Consider the following 18,820-nt stretch of genomic DNA (forward strand, 5'->3'; position numbering starts at 1 on the left):
TAAGCTTCTTTCACTTTCTAAGGATATTTTTAAAGATTCAAAAGCATTTTTATGTATATTTACTTCTAACTCATTCTGGAAGTTCAAAATCTATGGATAATTTTAAGTATTAGGTACATGTCTAGATCACAAAGAAGAGGGAGATAAGATGGGAAATTTCAGTTGTAAATGACTCAGACAGGCTATGAAAGCCTTAATAACATCCTTTACAAAACGCCAAACAGTAAGTGACTACTATTGACTTACCATTTTTCCCAGGGTAGTCTCAAACGCTTCAGAGAACTTCTTCAACAGATCTGTGTCATCACAACGAGCTGCTTTGTAGAACATCTCAAAGGGCTTGAACCCGTGGTTTGCAAAACGTTTTTCTGGAAAATGTTGGACCAAATAGCTTCAGTTGGTTAGTGTTTTTAAAACAAAGATTTGACACTTTCTATAAAATAATTGAAACAAAGTTTTAATTCTTACACAATTTGTGGGATAGTTATAAAAACAAGAGATGACAGTTAAGGAAGTTTCTAGGCATTAACTGATCATAATAAATCAAACACAAGGCAGCACTGGACTCAGTTATCCAGTGAAGTTTGCTTTTGATGTACTATTCTTTATTTTTTACTCATACAAAAAATGTGAGTATTTAAGGGAAGAAGACATATAAAAACTGTTTTCATTATATTCCTGGGAATCTTTGAAAAATCCTGGCTGTCTCAAAGTTACTATATCTTATATAAGCTTATAGCATACAGATTATATTTTCAAAATAGACATTGAAACATTTCTAAATATTATTTTTGTGCAATCATGTTCCTTGAAAGTGTAATTGTTATAAACACAAGTTTCTCCCTGGACCTAAAGCTTGCACGGTAGACTCAGCACAATGCTCCTGAAGTATTCAGGGACAAGGTCTCCTACTACTATCCCCCAGTCTCAATTTGTGAAAGAGGTGAGCGGTATTGTTTCTGTTTACTATTCTAATTTGGAGGGGAAAATAGCTCTGCTAAGTGGATTTCACATTTTTTTTCCAAGACACTGGTACTTAAACTCCATCTATGGTAGTGGATCAAAGATTCACTGCCGGGAATATTTATTTACACTAAATGAATATATTGGGTTTTTTTTTTTTTTTTTTTTTTGAGACGGAGTTTCGCTCTTGTTACCCAGGCTGGAGTGCAATGGCGCGATCTCGGCTCACCGCAACCTCTGCCTCCTGGGTTCAGGCAATTCTCCTGCCTCAGCCTCCTGAGTAGCTGGGATTACAGGCACGTGCCACCATGCCCAGCTAATTTTTTGTATTTTTAGTAGAGACGGGGTTTCACCATGTTGACCAGGATGGTCTCGATATGTTGACCTCGTGATCCACCTGCCTCGGCCTCCCAAAGTGCTGGGATTACAGGCTTGAGCCACCACGCCCGGCCCTATTTTGGGTTATTTTTTATAAAAATCTTTATTTAAACATTGTTTTTATAACAATGTAAATAACAATGTATATTTAATAGTTTTAAATCTAAATCAAATATGAAGAAGCTGCGATGGATGTATTTTATTCCATCACGTTAGATTTTATTTTAAAGTCAGCTCTTCTGCAGACTATGAGAAGTTGTTTTCTATTTTTTTGTGTGATAAGGTCTTGTTCTAGCACTCAGGCTGAAGTACAGTGATGTGATCAAAGATCGCTGTAGTCTTGAACTCCAGGGCTCAAGCAATCCTCCCACCTCAGCCTCCTGAATATCTGGGACCCCAGGAGCATAACACCATGCCCAACTAATTTCTCTTTTTACATTTTTTTTCTGTAGAGTTGCAGACTGGTCTCAAACTCTTGGGCTGAAGTGATCCACCTGCCTTGGCCTTCCAAAGTGCTGGGATTACAGGTGTAAGTCACCATGCCTGGACACTATGAAACTTGAAATCCATGTTTACAGGTTCAGAATTACACATTATCAAGTGTCTAGATATTTCTGATAAATAACGAGAGGGCTCAGATGGTTCTGCCTTAAACTGAATCTTGTCCTACAGCAATACAACCTACAACAGGACTCTCGTGGCTAACAGTTTAAATCCAGAAAAGAGCAATTCTCTTATTCACAAACATTTCAAATTCATAACACCATTTCCCACTAATCCCTATTTTAAGGCAATTTTCCTCTTTAGCATTTAGAACTGTACATACATTCACACACATTAAAGAACTTCAGAATAAAAATATAACTTACTGGCACAGTCTGGCCATTCAGTAGTGTATGTTGGTTTCCAGATGCCATCTTCATAAGCACAATGATACTTGTCAGTAGATCCTTCTGTGAAATCATAGCCCTCCAAGCAAGTTAATGTACAGTTGACTCCAGTACTATCTTGAGCACATATAAAATCCCCATTTATAGGTGTGAATGGAATTTCACAGGGAGAACCTGTGTTAAAAAATTGTATTATTCATATATAGTGGCAAAAGCAGTATAAATTACATTATAGGAGCTTAAGCAGAATTTTGAAAAGGATTCCTCCTGTCTACCACTATTTCTAGAAAAGCTTTTACCATATGTCTTTAGTGTGGGAAACAACAACATCTGCTTTTTGGTTCCTAGATTGACATACATCGAAAAGCTGTACCTATGTCCAATTAGAGATTGTGCGTATTTTTTATAAAAAGCTAAAAGTACTTCTGACTTGCAGTTGTTATTTATTATCATTTTGAGAGAGAGTCTTGCTCTTTCACCCAGGCTGGAGTGCAGTGGTGCGATCTCGACTCACTGTAGCCTCTACCTTCCGGGTTCAAGCAATTCTTGTGCCTCAGCCTCCTAAGACCTCCTGGGACCACGAGTGCATGCCACCATGTCCAGCTAATTTTTGCATTTTTTGTAGAGACAGGGTTTCGCTATGTTGGCCAGGCTGGTCTCAAACTCCTGACCTCAAGTGATCCATCCACCTCAGCCTTCCAAAGTGCTAGGATTACAGGCATGAGCCACAATGCCCTGCCCTTATTTTTGACATTCCTTTAACAAAAACAAAAACTGGATAACATTATGCAGCAAATATATTTTCAGAATCTGTCTTCTCATGTATTTAAAATAGGATTATGTCAATAATGCATTGTAACCTTATAGAAAATGTTAATGAAATGTTAACAAAAGACTATTCTGGGAAAAAAATATTTTTATCTATCACGAGGTCAAGGAATGACAATGGAAAACCTAAATAAAACCTATTGGTCTTCTGACTGTAAAAATCGGATGCTCATAGCCTATTTTCTTTCATAAAATAGGGTACTATAACAATCACATGTATCAAATGTCAACTAGAATTCTGGGAGCTTATGAAAACAATACCTCTTATGACAATATGGATATCACACGTCCTGTTATTGCCCGAGGGGTCAGTGGCTATGTACTGTACTATAGTCTCCCCTTGAGGGAAAAGGTCTCCTTGTGTATGACTTCTGGTAATGACCAGTTCAGCCCCTGGAAAGGAAAGAAGGCAGCCAGTTTTTTGGGTTGTAGTCACTTTATTTTATTCTATTTTTTTTGAAACAGAGTCTTACTCTGTTGCCCAGGCTGGAGTGCAATGGTGTGAACTCAGCTCACTGCAACCCCCACCTCCCGGGCTTAAGCAATTCTTCCATCTCAGTCTCTGGAGTAGCAGAGATTCCAGGCACTCACCATCACATCCAGCTAATTTTTGTATTTTTAGTAGAGACAGGATTTCACCATGTTGGCCAGGCTGGTCTCAAACTCCTGACCTCAGGTGATCTGCCTGCCTCAGCCTCCCAAAGTGCTGGAATTACAGGTGTGAGCCACCACACCTATCCTGCAGTCACTTCATTAGTCTCTTACTTGATTTGAAGTTTCATGTCCTACTTATGCAAATCAGTTGGGATTTTGTGTTCCTTTGCCCACTAGTAGAAAATAAAATATTTAATATTATGCGATAACACAGAAATAGTAGATTCAACAACCCCATTAAATCAAGGCTTTCTTCGATAAACAATTGATTTTTTCAAAGTCCTTTGAGATGCTCTACAAAGCAAAGAGGCAATAGGTAAGTCTGCTAAAACATTGGGAGTTTAATTAAGAAATTACTTAATTTGCATTTTTGTTGTTTTCTGGGTTTTACTGAAACCCTTACAATGAACTTTTCAGCTGTATTTGCTTAGTTTTTTTCTACTTTCTTATGACCTCTTATAATTTTATTTGTCAAGTACTTAAGAACTGAGTCTGAATATACATATCTGCAGTAGAGATGCTGATAAAATGCATGGTTTATGCCTCTAGAACAACATAAGCTTGGAGACTCAAGAAATTCATTAGAATCCTGCTAGGTACATCAACTAGCGCAGGTTCAACAAATGCCCACGGAATACTGAATTAGGAAAACCCTCATGGATAGGTAAGATTAATAATGTTAAATTATAATTATCCTAGCATTGAAACATGTTAACTTTTATATTTATTCATCCTCTTTAGACAGTTGTGATTTGCTTTTTCTCTTTTATCCCATTAAAAAGCTTTTTCAATAAAGAAGAATTCAGTGCTACTGTGCTGACGACAAAGTCCTTGTCATCTTACCTGAGTTGTCTGAGAACTGAGGCTCATCCCAGCTTGCGGCATGCACCTTCTCTGAGACCTGGATGGGAGGTGGAGATCTGCAGCGGTCTATGACAGGTGGTTCTACATCTAAAGAACGTGAAATCAGACAAAGAAGTCACAACTGATATTCAAAAATGATGAGGAGGTTTTCAAAAGAGAGCTGAAGTCAGCTTGTGCTGGCAGACAACCTTGCACTTATAAGAAACAAGACTGACCCTGTGGCTCTTGATGTCTTTTCCCTGATCCCCAGCATCAAAGGAAAGAGCCGCTTTTGCTATACTGCCCCCTACCTGTTGAAGGAAAAAATGCCACCTTTCTAAAATCACCCTGTGCACAAGTGTGTGAAAGGCAATTCCAGACATGGTGGGCATTTAAATTGTGGGTTCTGTCCACAGTCATTGAGCCGACCCAACTGGAAGGGAAGAGAACCATTCCAAGCAAGCTGAAGGAATGAAATGACTACACCTGTCATTCCTGTGATGTTCCTCTTATCTGAAGGGCTAAGACAAGGGCTAATAGATGGCTAAATGGAAGGACCATGGGCCAGAGATCTGAGTCATGCTGCAGAATAAGCAAGATGTCAGTGTGGGTCAGCTGGGAGGCCAAGTGGTTATGTCCAGAGGCAGAACATTGGAGCTAAAGATTTAAGGTTGATGAATTCTAGGTGAAGACCAAGAATAGAGTGGGAACCTGGAAGTGGGGAAACGAGAGAGGATGAAAGCCACAGTACACATTAAAGCACTGGGTGTCTGTGTTGCTGAAATTCAGGCTGAAGGGTGGAAATGAGGTGGGGTGGGTAAGCCAGGTTTCAAAACCATGATCGAATGTGCTTGAGTTTTAAGGATGTCAGAAAAGAACAATAAAATAGGCATATAATCTAAGCAATACTATTCAGGACATAGGCATGGGCAAAGATTTTATGGTGAAAATGTCAAAAGCAATTGCCACAAAAGCAAACATTGACAAATCGGGTCTAATAAAACTAAAGAGGAAGAGCCTCTGCACAGCAAAAGAAACTATCATTGTCAGAATAAACCAAAAACCTGGAGAATGGGGGAACACTTTTGCAATCTATCCATCTGACAAAGGTCTAATATCCAGAATCTACAAGGAACTTAAATTTACGAGAAAAAAAAAAACCCAAACAACTCTAGTGGGCAAAGGACACGAACAGACACTTTTCAAAAGAAGATGTTTTATGCGGCCAACAAACATCACAAAAAGCTCAACATGACAGATATTGGTGAACAGCAAATCAAAACCACATTGAAATACCATCTCATGTCAGTCAGAATGGTGATTGTTAAAAAGTCAAATGAAACAACAAAAAAAAAAAAACAGATGCTAACAAGGCTGTAGAGAAATAGGAAAGCTTTTACAATGTTAGTAGGAATTAGTTCAACCATTGTGGAAGACAGTGTGGTGATTTCTCAAAGACCTAGAACCAGAAATAGCATTTGACCAAGCAATCCCATTACTGGCCATATACCCAAAGGAATATAAATCATTCTATTATAAAGATACATGCACACGTATGTTCATTGCAACACTATTCACAACAGCAAATACATGGAATCAACCCAAATGCCCACCAATGATAGAATGGATGAAGAAATTGTGGTACATATACACCATACAATACTATACAGAGATAAAAAGGAACAAGATCAGGTCCTATGCAGGGACATAGATGGAGCTGGAAGCCATTATCCTCAGCAAACTAACACAGGAAGAAAACCAAACACCATATGTTCTCACTCGTAAGTGGGAGTTGAACAATGAGAATATATGGACATAGGGAGGGAAATCACACACACTGGGGCCTTTCAGGGGTTGGTGGAGAAGGGGAGCATCAGGATAAATAGCTAATACATATGGGGCTTAATACCTAGGTGATGGGTTGATAGTTGCAGTAAACCACCATGGCACAGAACTTACATATCCTCCACTTGTATCCTGGAACTTAAAGTTAAAAAAAGGGTATATAGGCTGGGCGTGTTGGCTCATGCCTGTAATCCCAGCACTTTGGGAGGCCGAGGAGGGTGGATCATGAGGTCAAGAGATCGAGACCATCCTGGTCAACATGGTGAAACCCCGTCTCTACTAAGAATACCAAAAACTAAGAATACAAAACACCATGCCCACTAGCTGGGCATGGTGGCGCGTGCCTGTAATCCCAGCTACTCAGGATGCTGAGGCAGAAGAATTGCCTGAACCCGGGAGGCGGAGGTTGTGGTGAGCCGAGACCGTGCCATTGCACTCCAGCCTGGGTAACAAGAGCGAAACTCGGTCTCAAAAAAAAGAAAGAAAAAAGAAATATTAAAACCTGGCAAACTCTTGAACCACATTTCCAAGTCTAAAATCACTGTGTCAGATTTTTGAAAATCCAACATATTTTTCATGCAACTGGCAAAGCTCATGTTTAAAACAACATTGAAAAGGAAATTTAAAAAAACTAAGCATTGTGAAATAGTCTGATTTTTTTTCATCTACTTTTACCAACACCTGTAATGTATAGGGTAAGGAAACAGTTTAATATCTGTTAATTATTTCACTAAGTTACTTAACATTTTTAAAACAAAATGAATTTAACATACATTTTAAAATAAACATGAGAAAAATAGACCTGAGATAAATATTGCAAAATGTCAGTATGTTATCGTCTAGCTTTCACACAGAGCTTAAGTTGTGGCAGGCACTGGATCCAGTGGTTTTTAGATTATCACTAATTTAAAATCTCACAATATCCCTATGAGGCAATACATTCATTAATCCTATTTTTGGATAAAGAAATTGAGGCACAGAGTGGCAACTGGTCCCCTTGACTTTAAGTGGTAGAGCTAACATGGAGCTAACATGAAGCAGCATGGGTTCAGAGTCCATCCTCTTGTCCACTACAGATTGCTGTGTAGCCTACCTTTCCTTGTATTTTGTTTTGGTAATGAGCAGAAGGCCAACTGAGAGATAATACAGTAAACCAGGCTCAAAAGATTAAAAAGGACTGATCAGAAGTATTGGTTATGAGGATAAAGAGAATGAGATATCTGGTAGGTGAAACCAATCGCATCTGATATCTTCTTGGATGTTGGTGAGAGATGGCAAGGGGTCAAGCACGACTTTCATATTTTTGTTGGTAGCGAGGTGATTGGTTATGACCTTTTTTGAGCTAGGAAATAATTTAGGTTTGGATGAGTTTGAAATGCCCATAAAACATTAATATGGCGAAAGTCCAGGAGGCTTTCAGAGTCCAGTTTAGATTTCAGAAAAGAGCTTTGAACTGGAAACAGGAATATGGGAGTTGTCAATTAACAAAACCACCCAAGAAAACTACAGAGAGAGAGAGAAAGAGAAGGCCGGGGCTGAAACCCTAGAGATGGTCAACATTTGAGAATTAATGAAGAGAAGCCTTTCTCTAAGGAAGAGAAGCCTACAAAAGAAATAAAGAAGGTTATATAAAAATAATGGAGGGAAAAAAAGACAGGAAAGACTAACATCCAAGAAGCTAAGGGAAGGAGAAGGTTTTGATAAGAAGTGTGTGGTTAATAATGTAAAATGTGGCTGGGTGTGGTGGCTCACACCTATAATCCCAGCATTTTGGGAGGCCAAGGTGAGAGGATCACTTGAGGCCAGGTTTTTTGAGACCGGCCTGGGTACACAGTAAGACTTCATCTTAACAAACAATTTTTTTTTAAAAAAGAAGTTAGCTGGATGTGGTGGCACATCCCTATAGTCCCAGCTATTCGGGAGACTAAGGTAGGAGGATTGCTTGAGCCTAGGAATTTGAGGCTGCAGTGAGCTATGATTGTGGCACAGCACTCACTCCAACCTGGAGGATGGGGTAAGACCCTGTCTCTGAAAAAAATTTAAAATATAAAATATGAAGAATGATTATGTAAAATGAAGACCAAAAAGTGTGCAGAGTAACACCAGGGATCATTGATGACTGTGATGACAGTAGTTTATATGAGTGAAGGGGAACAAAAGCCAGACTTGGGTGACTCAGAATAAATGGTAATTAAGAAGAAAGACATGGCAAGCATTGGAACTTTCATATGGGCTCATATGGGAAGAAATCAAGAGAAGTGGTGATGGTTAAAGGGTATATAGGTTTCAGACAGGGAGTGTTTTGAGCAAGTTTCATTGCCAGTTAGAAGAATCAGCAAAAAGGGAGTCATTGACCATAAAGAAGAAGTGGTCTCTGGGGTTCTGGATTGCTTTCACAAACCTGCCCAAATGATTTTATGAAGACTTAATGTATTAGTCTGTTCTCATGCTCTTCTAATAAAGACATACCTGGAACTGGCTAATTCATAAAGGAAAGAGTTTTAATGGACTCATAGTTCCACATGGCTGAGGAGGCCTCACAATCATGGCAGAAAGCAAAGAAGGAGCAAAGGCACATCTTACATGGTGGAAGTCAAGAGAGCATGTGCTGGGGAACTCCGCATTATAAAACCATCAGATCTCATGAGATTTATTCATGGAATAAAGATAGCATGGGAAAGATCCTCCTCTATGATTCAATTACTTCCCACTGGGTCCCTCCTATGACACGTGGGAATTACGGGACCCACAATCCAAGATGAGATTTGGGTGAGGAAACAGCCAAACTGTATCACTTACCGATAACCTTGATATGGAAAATGCAGCTGGCCTGGTTGCCGGATAGGTCAGTTGCTGTGTATACAATAGCAACATCTCCAATTGGGAAAAGATAAGGTGGTGTGAAAGCTGGATGAACATGGATTGACACCTTTTGGAGACACATAAATATTTTGAAAGTTAATTTAAAATGTGCACTTATTCTTTTTTGATTTATGTAAATGTTAACAATGATACAGTATTTCATATAGAGGAAAGGAAAAAGGCAGTTTTCTGGCATATTTATTTCCAGATTATTCTATTTATATGGTTTACAGAATTGGTACACATTTGAAATGTTGTTCCTTTGTGTTTCAACATAATATCTTAAAACATCTTTTATGATCTTATATAGTCTTTAGAACTTAAGATGATTCTTAAATGTTTCCATAATGTTCTGTATATAAATATATGATAATTTAAGAAAAGTCCATTGAAGGATATTAGTATGACCCAAACATTTCCACTGTAAACAGTTTTGACAAAATAATTTAAAAATATTTTTTCTTCTTCTTTATTGATGCATAACAGGTGTACATAGTCTCAGGGTAAGTGCAATAATTTCACACATTCATATAACTTGTAAAGATCAAATCAGTGCACTTCAGATAGCCACCATTTTAAATATTTATCTTTTCTTTATGCTGGAACTGTTAAAATTCTTCTCTTCTAGCTATTTTAGAATATACAATAGATTATTGTAAAGCATAGTCACCTATGCTTTACATATGGAAGACGAGGTCTTATGACTTCTATCAAAACATATATTCATACCTATTAATTCACTTCTCTTAGCTCACCCTCCCTCCACCATTTTCAGCCTCTGATAACCACCAGTCTATTCTCTACCTTCATGAGATCCACTTTTCTTTTTTCTTTTTAGCTCTTTAGATGTTTGTCTTTCTGTGCTCAGCTTATTTTGCTATTTATTAGTTCCTTATAAAAGAAGTCCATGAATAGAATTACTAACCCCAAACATTAACATTTTATTAGTAGATAATATAAAATTTCTTTTCCAATGCATGGTAACAATTCATATTCCTACTGTCAACCAGTGTCAAAGTTCCCCTGCACATTTTCTGATCTATATTAAATATTATCTGTTTTTGATAAGTCTAAAATGTGGCACCAGGTCATTGTTTTAATTAACTGTTTCTTAATGCCACATGCTACGATTAAATTCTCATATTTGCATGTATTAGATTTTTTCCTTCTTGAATTGTATGTTTATTTTCTTTATTCATTGAAAAATTGTGATGTACTAAAAACAAAAGTTAGTATGTTATGCAATAGCATTCCAACCTTTGTTTGACAAGGTTGACACATTTTTCTCTAGTTTGGTATTTGTCTTCTAATTTAAAAGTTTTTTTCAAAACAAATTTAAAAATATTTTATAGTCAGATTTTTTTAAACTATAGTTTAAAAAATATTTCAAATCAGATTAGAAAACCATTCATGAAATGATTTGATAAGCATCCAAATATATTTGATGGTAGCTTTTTTAATGATTTAAACTATAATTTGGAAATATATTTTCTGTGTGATATGATTTGAGGCTATAACTTTACATCTTAAAAATCACTCATTGATCCTCTTTTATGATATTTTAAAATTCATCTATTATGGAATAGTACTGCACCATTCTGGTGTTTTTATTTTATTAGATATTTTGATTTGATTTCTGATGGACTCAGTTGTATCTTATTATTCTTTTTGATACTTTAATTTAGGTATTCTTCTAATTTCCACTCCAGAATAATTTTTCATGCTCAAAAATATGTGAACAGTGCCTGTAAAATACACTTATTCTATAACTATTTTGCTTTTTAATTTTTTTCTTCAGAAAAATTAGAACAAAATATTTTGTTTTTTAATCTACAAATATGGCATGTATTTCCATTTTATTTTATTGTTTCACCTGTCAATGTTTGATATTTTTCTTTAAGGTGCCATTCACCTTTCTTTTTTTTTTTTTTTTTTTTTTTTTTTTAATTTTTTATTGGATTATAGGTTTTGGGGTACATGAGCAGAGCATGCAAGACAGTTGCGTAGGTACACACATGGCAGTGTGCTTTGCTTTTCTTCTCCCCTTCACCCACATTTGGCATTTCTCCCCAGGCTATCCCTCCCCACCTCCCCCTCCCACTGGCCCTCCCCTTTTCCCCCCAATAGACCCCAGTGTTTAGTACTCCCCTTTCTGTGTCCATGTGTTCTCATTTTTCATCACCCACCTATGAGTGAGAATATGCGGTGTTTCATTTTTTGTTCTTGTGTCAGTTTGCTGAGGATGATGTTTTCCAGATTCATCCATGTCCCTACAAACGACACGAACTCATCATTTCTGATTGCTGCATAATATTCCATGGTGTATATGTGCCACATTTTTCCAATCCAGTCTATTATCAATGGGCATTTGGGTTGATTCCAGGTCTTTGCTATTGTAAACAGTGCTGCAATGAACATTCGTGTACATGTGTCCTTATAGTAGAACGATTTATAGTCTTTTGGATATATACCCAGTAATGGGATTGCTGGGTCATATGGAATTTCTATTTCTAAGGCCTTGAGGAATCGCCACACTGTCTTCCACAATGGTTGAACTAACTTACACTCCCACCAACAGTGTAAAAGTGTTCCTTTTTCTCCACATCCTCTCCAGCATCTGTTGTCTTTAGATTTTTTAATGATCGCCATTCTAACTGGCGTGAGATGGTATCTCAATGTGGTTTTGATTTGCATCTCTCTGATGACCAGTGACGATGAGCATTTTTTCATATGATTGTTGGCCTCATATATGTCTTCTTTCGTAAAGTATCTGTTCATATCCTTTGCCCACTTTTGAATGGGCTTGTTTGTTTTTTTCCTGTAAATCTGCTTGAGTTGTTTGTAAATTCTGGATATCAGCCCTTTGTCAGATGGGTAGACTGCGAAAATTTTTTCCCATTCTGTTGGTTGCCGATCCACTCTAGTGACTGTTTCTTTTGCCGTGCAGAAGCTGTGGAGTTTCATTAGGTCCCATTTGTCTATTTTGGCTTTTGTTGCTAATGCTCTTGGTGTTTTGTTCATGAAGTCCTTGCCTACTCCTATGTCCTGGATAGTTTTGCCTAGATTTCCTTCTAGGGTTTTTATGGTGCCAGGTCTTATGTTTAAGTCTTTAATCCATCTGGAGTTAATTTTAGTGTAAGGTGTCAGGAAGGGGTCCAGTTTCTGCTTTCTGCACATGGCTAGCCAGTTTTCCCAACACCATTTGTTAAACATGGAATCCTTGCCCCATTGCTTGTTTTTGTCAGGTTTATCAAAGATTGTATAGTTGTATGTATGTTGTGTTGCCTCCGGTGCCTCTGTTTTGTTCCATTGGTCTATATCTCTGTTTTGGTACCAGTACCATGCTGTTTTGATTACTGTAGCCTTGTAGTATAGTTTGAAATCCGGTAGTGTGATGCCCCCCGCTGTGTTCTTTTTGCTTAGAATTGACTTGGCTATGCGGGCTCTCTTTTGGTTCCATATGAAGTTCATGGTGGTTTTTTCCAGTTCTGCGAAGAAAGTCAATGGTAGCTTGATGGGGATAGCATTGATTCTGTAAATTACTTTGGGCAGTATAGCCATTTTCACTATATTAATTCTTCCTAACCATGAACATGGAATGTTTCTCCATCTGTTTGTGTCCTCTCTGATTTCGTTGAGCAGTGGTTTGTAGTTCTCCTTGAAGAGGTCCCTTACGTTCCTTGTGAGTTGTATTCCAAGGTATTTTATTCTTTTTGTAGCAATTGCGAATGGCAGTTCGCTCTTGATTTGGCTTTCTTTAAGTCTGTTATTGGTGTAGACGAATGCTTGTGATTTTTGCACATTGATTTTATATCCTGAGACTTTGCTGAAGTTGTTTATCAGTTTCAGGAGTTTTTGGGCTGAGGCGATGGGGTCTTCTAGGTATACTATCATGTCGTCTGCAAATAGAGACAATTTGGCTTCCACCTTTCCTATTTGAATACCCTTTATTTCTTTTTCTTGCCTGATTGCTCTGGCTAGAACTTCCAGTACTATATTGAATAGGAGTGGTGAGAGAGGGCATCCTTGTCTAGTACCAGATTTCAAAGGGAATGCTTCCAGTTTTTGCCCATTCAGTATGATATTGGCTGTTGGTTTGTCATAAATAGCTTTTATTACTTTGAGATACGTTCCATCGATACCGAGTTTATTGAGGGTTTTTAGCATAAAGGGCTGTTGAATTTTGTCAAATGCCTTCTCTGCGTCAATTGAGATAATCATGTGGTTTTTGTTTTTGGTTCTGTTTATGTGGTGAATTACGTTGATAGACTTGCGTATGTTGAACCAGCCTTGCATCCCTGGGATGAATCCTACTTGATCATGATGAATAAGTTTTTTGATTTGCTGTTGCAATCGGCTTGCCAATATTTTATTGAAGATTTTTGCATCTATGTTCATCATGGATATTGGCCTGAAGTTTTCTTTTCTCGTTGGGTCTCTGCCGGGTTTTGGTATCAGGATGATGTTGGTCTCATAAAATGATTTGGGAAGGATTCCCTCTTTTTGGATTGTTTGAAATAGTTTTAGAAGTAATGGTACCAGCTCCTCCTTGTGTGTCTGGTAGAATTCGGCTGTGAACCCATCTGGACCTGGGCTTTTTTTGTGAGGTAGGCTCTTAATTGCTGCCTCAACTTCAGACCTTGTTATTGGTCTATTCATAGTTTCAGCTTCCTCCTGGTTTAGGCTTGGGAGGACACAGGAGTCCAGGAATTTATCCATTTCTTCCAGGTTTACTAGTTTATGTGCATAGAGTTGTTTGTAATATTCTCTGATGATGGTTTGAATTTCTGTGGAATCTGTGGTGATTTCCCCTTTATCATTTTTTATTGCATCTATTTGGTTGTTCTCTCTTTTATTTTTAATCAATCTGGCTAGTGGTCTGTCTATTTTGTTGATCTTTTCAAAAAACCAGCTCTTGGATTTATTGATTTTTTGAAGGGTTTTTCGTATCTCAATCTCCTTCAGCTCAGCTCTGATCTTAGTAATTTCTTGTCTTCTGCTGGGTTTTGATTTTTTTTGATCTTGCTCCTCTAGCTCTTTCAATTTGTCAACATTCAAGAGCCAGTTGTTCAGTTTCCATGAAGCTGTGCGGTTCTGGGTCGGTTTCTGAATTCTGAGTTCTAACTTGATTGCACTATGGTCTGAGAGGCTGTTTGTTATGATTTCAGTTGTTTTGCATCTGTTGAGCAGTGCTTTACTTCCAATTATGTGGTCAATTTTAGAGTAGGTGTGATGTGGTGCTGAGAAGAATGTGTATTCTGTGGATTTGGGGTGGAGAGTTCTGTAAATGTCCACCAGGTTTTCTTGCTCCAGGTCTGAGTTCAAGCCCTGGGTATCCTTGTTGATTTTCTGTCTGGTTGATCTGTCTAGTATTGACAGTGGAGTGTTAAAGTCTCCCACTATTATTGTGTGGGAGTCTAAGTCCTTCTGTACGTCATTAAGAACTTGCCTTATGTATCTGGGTGCTCCTGTGTTGGGTCCATATATGTTTAGGATCGTTAGCTCTTCTTGTTGTATCGATCCTTTTACCATTATGTAATGGCCTTCTTTGTCTCTTTTGATCTTTGTTGCTTTAAAGTCTATTTTATCAGAGATGAGAATTGCAACTCCTGCTTTTTTTTGTCACCTTTCTTTTTAAATAAAAACCTAAATCTTTTACATTTTATCTTGCATTGTAAGTGGAATCCCTTTTTTTTTAGTAACCTATTAATATATATGGCATTACATATTTTATAGAATGGTGTGTGTATGTGTGTGTGTGAAGTTATCTATATCTTGGTACTCAGATAGTTATTGTGTCGAGGAAATTAAATCAGGAATACAAAGGATCAGTTTAAAAAAGTCTCAGGACATAGAGAAAAACTTAGAGTACAAATCATGGAATAGATAATAGACATACAGAACAGAAATTAGAAATATAACTTATGAATCATCAGTGTTCCTAGAAAGAAAACCCAACACAACAAATGGAATAGGAAAAATGTTTTAAGATTTGGAAGAAAACTTTGATTTGAAGAAAGCTATGACTCTGAATATGAAAAGGACTCTTGATGTACCAAAGTTGTTAAAGAACAAGCATCACTTAAACAAATCCCAGATGACTTAACATGCAATAAAAAATTCCCACAGCATTCGGAAAAAAAAAAAAAAGCAGATTAGCTAAAAAGAGAAAATGATCAGCCTATATTATCTTTCTCTTAGTCATTAAATGCTAGTCTGGAAATAAAAGATGTTCTTGTACACGCAGAGGCTTAGTAGATATACCATCTGTATATACATTTTCTGAAACAATGGATTTTGAACCTACCAAATGAGATGAATCACAACAAATCCCCCATGAGAGAGAAAAGTCATGGTGTGCAGAAGTGCCAACAAACACCAAAACTATGTAAACACAGACCTGGTCTGAAAAATTGTGGTTGTTATTTAAGTGTCGTCAAAGGTTATGATTTTTGGAAAAGAATATACATAATGTAAAAAACCATATTAATTAATCTATAATAAATTAGAATAAGAATCCCAGATTATATCAACAAACTCTAAGCGGCTGAAAAGTTAAACTGATAATTTGGTCATTTTACTTGGGTGAAACACAGTAGATACTATTATTTTTCTGCCACAGGTAATTAGGTAATGAAAGGTTTATGCATATTTTTAAAACTTTATTAAAAAGACTATATTCCTTCCATATATAATGCAGCTACAGTCAGAAACAGAGACGGGAAGGCATGCAAGGAGAAAAAGAGCATCTTATTGCTCCTCCTTCAGGTCACTCAGGCCACCTCTGAGCTGCAAGAGGAAAAAGCTTTGAAGTGAATACAAGATTCAAGTTTGTATTTAGATAGCAAGACTCTTCTTTTTAATTCTTGGAAGTGGTTTTTAATTATGGAAAGCTTGTGACTGTAGAAAAATAGTTATTTTCTACTGGTGCCTTTCCTAGTTCAGACTATTCAGTATCAGTTACACAATTACAGTTTTGATTACTTCGCACATATAATTTAGCACCCTATTTTTCTACCAAGAAATTTTCTCTTTTTGGAAATTTTCTCTTTTTGGAAATTTTCTTAGAGACAAAGACAAAGACTTAGTACAAGGATCTTCATGACAGCATCATGAGTTCTTTCTGTTTATTCTTTCTTACCCTTCCTTGAGTTCATGTTCTATTATTACAATAAATGTAGGGTTTTTTTTTTTTTTGGCCAATAGTCTAAACTGCCTTGTTTCTCTTTTTCTTTCAAAACTCTGCATTATAAAGAAACCCAATTATTTACATTTTTCATGCTTGTGCCAGAGAATCACATCAATTTCAGAGAAATTCACACAATAGTGCAGATTTATCTCTCTATAAGTTTATGATAACAAAACTCAAATGAACCCCAAACAGTAACCAAATAATCCTAGTATATTTCTCTGGTCTGCTCACTTTCCTTCTCAGAATGAGTTTTTCAAAACTTCTCCATTCTCTGAAAACTTCAAAACTCTCTCACTTTTTCCCTTTAGTAATGCTCCAGGTCTGATCACTTTCTGAACAGAAACCATTTGCAATGGATTGTCCCTCCTTTTCCTTGTATTTTCAACTTCTCCATCTCAATTGGTTCTGTCCATTTCTATTTTTTATTCTTTTAATATTCAAATTCTTCTCCCATGTGAAGAGAAGAATTTTATTCTTTTAACATTCAAATTCTTCTCCCAAGTGGTAGGTTGAATAATGGCCCCACAAAGATCATCAATGTTTGACTTCCTATAACCTATAAATTCATTACCTTACATGGCAAAAGGGACTTAGCAGACATGGATAAATTAAGGATCTTAAAATTAGGAGATGTTCCTGAATTATCAAGTTGGGTTCAATGTAATCTCAAGGGTCCTTATTAGAGGAAGGCAGGAGGCTCAGTGTGAAAAGAAAAAGATGTGGTGGAAATATCACACATCAGAGACTGCTCAACATATGAGTCACTGCCCCTTTCAAATCAGGTTTAAAAGCTACTTTGATTGTAAGTATATTCAACACAATGATCGGAACAGATATGTTTTCTATGTTGTACTTCACAACCCCCCCAATATATCCTGATTGGTACAACTTATACATATTTACATGTAAGTGTAGAAATAACATAGTATTTAAATGCATCTTAATGTACGTGAATAATAACCATGTACATATAAGAGGAAGTAAAATTCCTAAATGAACTGCTTTTCTAGCCTCTGATGGATGATTAGTTCAAGCTACTATACATAGAAAATTAAAATACCGTGTTCTGAATAACACGGATTTAGACAACCTTGAATAAGAAATACCAATGCTATCTCTTTCTGATTGAAAAACATACAATCGTTTTGGGCCCATATTTTAAAAGATAGGTTCATAAATAGGAATTAGAATTGATTCCACACCTTTTCTTAAAAGATCCTCAGAACCTAGTAAAAGGCAAAGAATTCTTAGTCAAGTAATCCTGGTGGCTACAATAATACAAGAAATCCATAGAATGAAAAGTTTCTGGTTTTGAGGATTTTATCTGAGATTTCTAATTAAAAATTCAAAGTTGATCATTATTCTATCAGATGCAGCATTCACATTTATGAGTAGAGTTTACACACAAAGAGTATTGTGATGGTTAACACTGAGCGTCAACTTTATTGGATTGAAGAATACCAAGTTTTGTTCCTGGGTGTGTCTAGGAGGGTGTTGCCAAAGGAGATTAACATTAGAGTCTGAGGCCTGGGAGAGGCAGACCCACCCTCAGTCTGGTGGGCACCATCTGATCAGCTGCCAGTGCAGCTAGAACAAAGCAGGCAGGAGAAGGTGAGAAAAGCAGACTTGCTGAATCTTCCAGCCTTCATCTTTCTCCCGTGCTGAAGGCTTCCTGCCCTCAAATGTCAGACTCCAAGTTCTTCAGCTCTTGGACTCTTGGACTTACACCAGTGGTTTGCCAGGGGTTCTTGGGCCTTGGCCATGAGCTGCACTATTGCCTTCCCCACTTTTGAGGCTTTGGGACTTGGACTGGCCCTTGCTCCTCAGCTTGCAGATGGCCTATTATGGAACTTTACCTTGTATATTTTTCAATCAGAAAGAGATAGCATTGGTGTTTCTTATTCAATACTTTTTAATAAACTTCCTATCATATATATATATATCTATCCTATTAGTTCTGTCCCTTTAGGGAAGCCTATTACAAGTATTACCATGAGCATATTAGCAAGTCTTCAACACACATATCTGCAGTATATTTATAATTGATTTGAAAAAGGATGCACATAATTGCACAAACCTTACCTTTTCACCAGAGTTGTCTTTAGCTGTTGGAATTTGCCAGGTAACATTGGCAGAATCTTGCTGTTCCAGAGTCTTAGCCTCTATGTCTTTAGGACAGTTGATTTGAGGAGCCTCAACGTCTAACTCAGAAAATAAACAAATCGATTAATACACTGATATGTAGTTTTAGATCATTTAAAGAAGAGGTAAAAATCTAGTTATATTTATACATTGTGACACATTTGACCATCCCAGGTACTGATTGCTTGGAATGTGCCCCTGCCTGCCTTCCCGATCATTTATC

The 18,820-nt window shown here is 37.1% G+C and overlaps 1 protein-coding gene across 2 annotated transcripts in view; it reads right to left on the reverse strand.

Moving 5' to 3' along the window:
* Nucleotides 1–18,820, reverse strand: part of SVEP1 (sushi, von Willebrand factor type A, EGF and pentraxin domain containing 1) — a 210,257-nt gene that overhangs the window by 110,989 nt on the left and 80,448 nt on the right. For both annotated transcript variants that reach the window (XM_035254401.3, XM_035254412.3), the window contains exons 8-13: nucleotides 18,538–18,656; nucleotides 9,201–9,330; nucleotides 4,557–4,664; nucleotides 3,321–3,452; nucleotides 2,211–2,405; nucleotides 247–368 (exon numbers count right to left, since the gene is read on the reverse strand). In XM_035254401.3, coding sequence (XP_035110292.3) covers nucleotides 247–368; nucleotides 2,211–2,405; nucleotides 3,321–3,452; nucleotides 4,557–4,664; nucleotides 9,201–9,330; nucleotides 18,538–18,656 — 806 coding nt within the window. The remainder of the gene's footprint in view (nucleotides 1–246; nucleotides 369–2,210; nucleotides 2,406–3,320; nucleotides 3,453–4,556; nucleotides 4,665–9,200; nucleotides 9,331–18,537; nucleotides 18,657–18,820) is intronic.

This window comes from Callithrix jacchus, chromosome 1 (assembly GCF_049354715.1).
Source record: "Callithrix jacchus isolate 240 chromosome 1, calJac240_pri, whole genome shotgun sequence".
Taxonomy (NCBI): domain Eukaryota; kingdom Metazoa; phylum Chordata; class Mammalia; order Primates; family Cebidae; genus Callithrix; species Callithrix jacchus.